An 8224-nucleotide genomic window follows, 5' to 3' on the forward strand; every position below is an offset into this window, starting at 1 on the left:
GTTTTTCAACATTTGCGTCTAGAAAGTTGAAATGTTTTAACTGAAGTGTTAAATTTAAATTAATTATGAAAATTAAATCAATAAAGGAAATTATTGCCCAGTTACAAACACTACTAGGGGATAATCCACAATAATTTCTCTTGGAGTTTATATGTTTCAGCACATGTATATTTGACCCCAACTTTAGCCTGGTAAACGTGTTGTCTCCTTGTGAAATATAAAACATATTAAAAATGACTTTCTGCTAAAGTCTTTAATTGATATAAAGTTAAAACCTTCTTAATTCTCACTAGACAACACTCCTGTCATGTTTAATTCTTAAATATATGTGGATGAAAAAAAAGTCCCCAAAACATAAACATGGCAGCAATTGCTTTTACAGCCTTTCAGGCTTTGATTCTTTTTTGTTTTTAATTACTCTTTAATGCAGTATAATGGGCTCTGCTCATTGTTGAATGCAGTACAATGACTTCGTTTAATGCAGTATGGGCACTGCTCATTGTTGTAGGCAGAAAATTGACTACATGTTATTAATGCGACTTGGGCTCTGCTCATTGTTGACGGCAGTACACTGACTTATTGATATTAATGCAGTATGGGCCCTGCTCATAAATGAAGGCAGAAAAGTGGTTTATTATAGTTAATGTGGCATGGGCTCTGCTCATAAATGAAGGCAGAAAAGTGACTACTAATAATTATAGTTAATGTGGCATGGGCTCTGCTCATTGCTGAAGGCAGTAACATGACTTTTTGTTATTATTTTATTTGCCGTTTGTTCTACTGTGAAGAGTTGTCTAATTGAATCATACCAATTCTATTTACACGAGGGAGCTTCTCAGTTACATGTATATATTTATACTTTTCAATTTGCGTTTATTTTCTTGTTAGCTTGCTTGTTTTAATTTTTGCATGTTTGCCTAGCTATTTACATTATGTATGTGTTCCTGTTGTAAAATATGCTTATATTAAATTTGATATTTGATTTTGATATGAAATATCTCGTCAGTTGAACTTGTGAGAGATTTGCAGAGCTCATGTTTACGTTGTTGAATCCTACATACCAAGCCCGACCCTAAATTTATGACTTGCGTAAATATAGTTCATATAGTGTGTACAAGTGCAAATATAGTTATACAAGCAATAGTCTGTATAGTATGGAAGCGCATATGGTACACCCCTTGTAAAGTTATTTTGTTGCTAATAAGTCGGAATTATTAGTTAAGTTGTGTGTTAAAAGCTGGAATCTTATCATCAAGTTGAAGTCAAGTTGTCGGAATGATGTAGAAAAATTGTTTTACAATGTCGACTTGCTGATATAAATATAATGGCATAGTAATAAGAAGTCGACACGTTGAATTCAACTTGTTAATTGATTAAGTCGACAACTTGTTTATTTGATATTAAATCATCATATTGAAGTCAACTTGTCGGAATGATAAAGAAAAAGTTTTTGATTACGATGTCGACTTGTTAATATAAATGTAAATGACATAAAATAAGAAGTCGACTTGTTTATTAATTAAGTCAACTTGCTTATTTGATGTTAACTTTATTCGTTCTCACGGTCAGATTCCCACGGTCCGTATTTTACTTCCTGTGCTGACACATTAAAGATGGAGATCGACAGCAACAACATCAGCGGGAGCAGTGGAAACGAGTCATAAGTAAGTTTATATTTGTTTTCTTTGGAGACTTAGCGTTATATTTTAATATGAAGCAATACTGAACACAAAATGAAAAAGATCATAGGGAGAAAAAACGTTATTGTTTGAATGAAAGGGCATTGAAAAGTTACAGTTTAACGTGACCTGTGATAAGATCTAGAGTAAGACGTCTGCTATTATTAAAGATATATTCTACTTAAAGGGTTTCACCCCTCTCCCCAACATCCCATCACAAGTACACTACCCGCTCTGTACGACTGTCAATGAAAAATGGAAAAAAACTGAATGGTCCCTCTCTTTCGCCTTTCAGAGTCCTTTGTAGATCAATCTCCATGACTCATTTAATTCATAACAGCTAAGCAAAAAAAAATTAGTAATCTAAACAAATAATTTGATTCACAACTAGCAGGGTGGATCTTGTCATTTATAAGGGTTGGGTATGGGGATCCTAGCCCACGATAAAGGGGAGTTCCAACTATATGTCCCCATTCAATTGCATTGATCTTCCAAATAAATGTAAAAGAGGGTTCCAACCCCGGACCCCCTGCTTTCGCCACTAATGCCAGGTAGAAAAGCATGATGCGAAACGAAATATGTGTTCACTTTATTTTGATATTGACCGATTAGAAGATTTTGCTATTCATTAAACATTTCAATTGAAAGAATATCGTCTATTTCAGCTGCTTGGTCACCTGCCCGTCTAATAAATGGTCAAAGACTATGGAAGCAAGCAATATTTTAAAGGTAATGTTGAAAGTAAAACAAAGAAATATGTTGCTGACATCGAACATCAAATCAACACACTTTGGCTTAAAAACAAACAAAATTTGTCAAAACTTTCTTGTATGGTTTTTATAATGTTTTTCTTCATTTAGACTAATCAGCTCCATCTTCGTGGAAAGTATGAAAAAGGTTTAATACTGTATTATGATTTATTTTGTAAAAACTGCACCTTAAACGGCCAAAAATTACAAAAAATAAAGGATTACCAAAATAGGAAAAATGAGCACACATTTACACGGCTCTAGCGAAAAATATAGTGAACCATGATATAAAGTTTTCTTCATATTTTGTCTAGCATGCGCAGTAAAAGCGAGACATGTAGGTACGGTTTTACAGGCGACGGTGAATATATGGCGTTAACATTGCAACCAAGTTTGCTGCTCATGTCTTTATCTCGTGAAGCATAACGAGTAAGGTTCTTATATTTAGGATGCAGATTTCCTACATATTGTTCTTGCCAGTCAGTCATGCGCCATTTATCTTTGACCTATTTTAAATGCTTGAATGACCCTGAAGAAATTTAATAGTCAATTTTGCAACCGAGTTTACTGCTTAAGTCCATATCTCAAGAAATAGAAGTATAAGGTTGATAATATTTGGCATTAACGTCTCCAACTACAAGGGGATGATATATATAGTCTGAAGTGTAATTTTAGCTTTGACTTAGGTTGATGATATTAGACAAGGAGGTTCCCCACTACCAGGGGATGTCATTTTGATACCTGTAATTTGATCTTGGCCTTGTTTTTATGGTTGATTGACTTTGACAATATGCGACCAAATTTTATAAATTAGTCAATGATTGATAAAGAACTAGATATCATGTTTAAGGAGGCATGATGTTACAACAAATTTAGCAAAAATTGAAACATATTTTTTTCATAACAAATTTTATTCATTAGGTACACTATTCGTTGTTTCTTTAAGATATGGTACAAAAATCAACCAAACAAAATAAATTCGTTTAGGCATCAGATGACTTTTAAAATGTTTATTCGATTGCAATATGCTGGAAGAAGATATGTCCTCTTGTTTGAAAATGAAAACATGTTCAAATGTAAAAATATCATATGCTTATACCTGATACCTATAACGTGTAAATTTAAAAATGAAATATGTTATAAATATCGCCATGAAGATTTATTTTGGATTGTCAAAACTTACTGTGTATTTTTCCATTTCGTATTCCATTAAATGTGAAGGCGCAGCGCATTTCCTAGTAGTTTTATAGTAAGCTGATGACGTCACAGTGAACACCCTATTTAGATATCAAGCCAATCGGATTTTTCATTTTATCATTACATTATACGTGTAATTTCTATCTTTATGTTTCAGTTACTCTGTTGTCTCCTTTGTGTTGCTGATCATGACGTTACAGGAATACCTTACCCAGGCGATGATGCTTCTGTGCCTGAACTAGTCCAATACTATCATCAATTATGCTACACGTCCCTTCAAATATGTGGATTTCTTTTGTTTGTTCACGGAACATTCATGAGTTGTTCCATGTTAAAAAGACTTAAGAGAAGATTAAATATCAGACGGCGTAACAACCAGTCGCCATTACCTACAGTTGTAAGGACAATCCTGGCTTTACACCGTAATGGCCTGTCTAATGTTGGATACAGGTATATGTGGAGGACTCTGAACATAGGCTTTGGACTTTGCGTCACACAATCAAGAGCAAGGCTTTGCTTAAGAACAATAGACCAACAGGGTGTACTCAACAGATCGCGTCGAGTTCTTCGAAGGAGAGTGTACTACAATAGAGGACCAAACTATCTGATTCATGTCGATGGTTACGATAAATTAAAACCCTACGGCATAGCTATACATGGGGCAATCGATGGATACTCTCGTAAACTTTTATGGTTGATAGCAAGTCCCTCCAACAATAACCCCAGATATGTCGGTTACTGGTATCTTAATTGGACCAAACAAAGAAAGATGCTTCCAAGGGTTGTTCGATCGGATGCAGGAACAGAAAACGTCATAATGAGGGATTTACAAAGATCGTTGCGACATAATCAAAACGATGAAATGTCGGGACAAAATTCTTTTCTCGTCGGCAGATCTGTTGCAAATCAAAGAATAGAAAGGCTTTGGGGTACACTAAAAACGAGTTTCACCCAGTTTTGGAGAAACCGTTTCCAGGATTTCCAAGACACTGGACTTCTTAATGTATCGTGTCCAGTACATAAAGAATGTGTTCGATTTTGTTTCCTCTCCGTTATCCAACATCAATTGGACATGTTTGCTGAGAACTGGAACTCACATAGAATAAGAAGACAACGTGCTGAAGTTGTAACACCAAGTGGTATTCCAAATATGTTATACTATCAGCCAGAGATCTTTGGTGGAAGAGACTGTTCATTTCCTTTACCATGTAACTTACAAACAATTGACAATCTCATAGAGGAATATACAGAGAACTTTCCAGAGCATGGCTGCAGCAATGAATTTATTAACATTGTCGAGTTGCTTACTGGAAACAGACGAGATCAGTTTCCCATCATCACATCATACGATGACGCAGAGCTATTGTTTCGGACATTGATTGCTGCCTTACCGAATTGAACATTTGCTATACATTTTTTATACAATAATGATTTTTCAAACATATTTTTAGAAATTAATTAAATATATAATATAAGTAGGTTTGATATTTGGTTTTACCATACAAGAATTAAATCAAACAAAATTACTATGAGTTACTATATACTGTTTCTTGGTCCAGATTTTTTGTTGTTGATTATGGTAAATATAAAAGAAAATACTCTCTACGCCTAGTGCAGCATGATACGATCACATTTATCAAGGGAACAAACAGTAGGGCAAGTGTTGACACAAAGCTCATGCCTGATTTGTAACGCCTGGTCTCGGCACAAAAAAGTTTGCCAATGAGATATGATATTCATATGTTGATCGCATTCGTTTGAATGGTTTTGTTTCTACTTTCTTGTACTCAAGGATCTAGTTTAATGACAAACTTTTTGTGCCAATACTTTAGGATATGAAACAAAAGACTTTTAAGAGGCTGTATCGCTCACATCAACCGTGGCTACATAAGCCAGCCCAATTTAGACCCCGATATTATAGGTATGTTCCCCGTTATTGCCCATCAAGGATGGATATAGCACTGCTTGAAAAGTGTTCATACAAAAACAAATGTTATCAAGTTTGGTCTCAGTAGTTTTGTTTAAGATCTTTGATCCCCCTGGCCCTCAGCTCAGGGTCCAATGTTAAACTATGTTGTTAGTAATTCCTGCAATCTTGGGTTATAGTCTTGAACCTACCAGAAATAGTTTGCCTGTGCATTTTAAAAGATCATTGTGACCAAGTTTCATTGTAATTTGCACGGTACTTTTAGAAAATATCTTTCAATAAATTTCGCCATATGGTATAATCTCAACTACGTTCGTCACTGGCAATCAAGTTGGATTGTACCCTGTCCTGCCGAACACAATTTTGCTAGAAGGTCATCCAATGATAAGTTTTGCTTCAATTTGCTGAGTAGTTTCTAAGTAGAAGATCTTTCTATGCATTTCCAAATAAGATGCACTTACACTACGTTTTCCGCGGGCGGCCATCTACGATTGGAGACATACCTGACAGATATATTTATTGTAAGAATTTACTAGTAGTTTGTTTGCAATTAGTTCTATAAATTCTGTGTAAAAATGTGCTCCGTAGAGCGTAGCAAGTAACGACCGTATAAAGGGTACATTCGGGTAAGTGTTGACACAAAGTAAATGTAGACATATTAAATTGCTAGACTCCATCCAATTCAATCGCCCCGAAAGGGCCAATCACATCTCTAGACCCGATTTGGGCCTCTTGTTTGTTGGAAACGATAAACAAAAAACTTAAAAAATTAAGTAAAACACAATGTATGAAATCTACAAAATAAAAATATAAATCTATAAAGTATACACATGTCGAACAACATTTTTCGTTTCATCAAGTTGAAGCATTTTCAGTCTAGATCCTTTTTGGTACTCTTCTCAGTTTTCAAAACCGCCAACAAATTACATAATCCATTAAAATACCTTCATATGATTTCTGTTCCAAACATCTTCATCAAAATCGGACAAAATAAAATTGATTTCCAATTTGTTCTTGGTTCACCCCTTTTGGCCTTGTGTTTCTCAAAAACGGTAATTTCAACATCAAATATTTAAAACTATCTCCTACAGGGTCCAATGTGAAATCGTTGTTCCCCTCGGAGGCCTTGGATCAAACCAAAACCGGCCGGAAACAATTTGCAAAGGGAACTAGGTTTTGTTCCAATTGGTTGTTTTGAGCAACTGTTTAACTATGTTCCCGCTATGCCAGATCGTTTAAAAAGAATCAATACAAGAACCAATGTAAACAAGTTTGGTTCCTATAATTGTTAATGTTTGTGTCATTTTGGTCTTTTGTGGATAGTTGTCTCATTGGCAATCATACCACATCTTCTTTTTTATAAGTAAGTTCAGAGAAGATATTTGAATGCATTTCATACAAGTGTGGCAGTTAGGATTATTATTTCATCATTATTTCCCTTGTTTAAAACTATAAATTTCATATTTCTTTATTTGATAATTTAGATGAAGCTTATTCGCTATATATTTGTTAAATAGCATAGCTTTTGCTATTTGAATTCATTGGTAAAGGATATCTATTTATATTGTAAAGTTTAATATTTGCACCGTCGCAAAACCTTTGACAAACTTATATATTTTAAAGAACTCGTTAACCGGATTTTAGGGACAAAAATGTCGGTTATTGATTGGGGATGTACGGCGACAGGGCGGGCGGCAATCAAATGTTGTCCGTGCATTAACTCATGAACCGTTCAACCAAAGCTTTTTTTAAAAATACTGATAACTAAATGGGGGTCAAGTTCAATAATGGCGAATTTGACTTTTACCGTTCAGGAGTTATGGTTCTTAAATGATGGAAAAATGGAGTTTCCAGTCGTGTCCTTGCATTTACTCATGAACAGTTCAACCAAAGCTTTTAAAATTTTAATATGTTGTTACTGACAACTAAATGAAGGTCAAGTTCAATAATGGCGATTTTGACTTTTACTGTTCAGGAGTTATGGTTCTTGAAAGATACAATATTGAAGTTTCCAGTCGTGTCCATGCATTTACACATGAACTGTTCTACCAAATCTTCCCAAATTTTAATATGTTATTATTGATGACAAAATGAAGGTCAAGTTCAATAATGACGATTTTGACTTTTTCCGTTTAGGAGTTATGGTTCTTGAAAGAATGTGAAATGGCATTTCCATTCAAGTGGTTGCATTTACTCATGAACCATTCCATCTAAGCTTTTCAAATTTAAATATGTTGATACTGATGACAAAGTGAAGGTCAAATTTGATACTGACAATTTTCACTTTCACCGTCCATCAGTTATGGTTCTTCTGATATTGGCAGGACAAAAATAAATGATAATAAATCCGGTTTGCTGTCGTTGTGACAGCCAGCCTCTTGTTTTAGATTATTATCTTGAATTCTCTAAGGATTGATATTCAGTCCAACCAAGGAAAGCCAAGCTCTCAAAACAGAATTTAGGTTAGTGCATTTGCTACATGCCTCCATAGTACATTAGTGCATTTGCTACATGCCTCCATAGTACATTAGTGCATTTGCTACATGCTTTCTAAGTACGAGTTTGAAGATATTGAATGCTCCATTTCTGATTACCTTTGGCATGTGATAATAAAAGTTGTACTTTGTTAATTAAATTATATATTGTTTTCAGTTTTTGGTTTTCATTCACTT

The 8224-nt window shown here is 34.5% G+C and overlaps 1 protein-coding gene across 1 annotated transcript; it reads left to right on the forward strand.

The window, feature by feature from the left end:
* The first annotated feature begins 1260 nt into the window (after nt 1-1260).
* LOC134718512 (uncharacterized) lies at nt 1261-5151 on the forward strand. The gene is made up of 3 exons (XM_063581083.1): nt 1261-1664; nt 2345-2408; nt 3783-5151. The coding sequence occupies exons 2-3, from the start codon at nt 2385-2387 to the stop codon at nt 5022-5024; spliced, it is 1266 nt and encodes a 421-aa protein (XP_063437153.1). The 5' UTR covers nt 1261-1664; nt 2345-2384; the 3' UTR covers nt 5025-5151.
* The last annotated feature ends 3073 nt before the right edge of the window (nt 5152-8224 follow it).

The sequence above is a fragment of the Mytilus trossulus genome, chromosome 5 (assembly GCF_036588685.1).
Source record: "Mytilus trossulus isolate FHL-02 chromosome 5, PNRI_Mtr1.1.1.hap1, whole genome shotgun sequence".
Lineage (NCBI taxonomy): Eukaryota > Metazoa > Mollusca > Bivalvia > Mytilida > Mytilidae > Mytilus > Mytilus trossulus.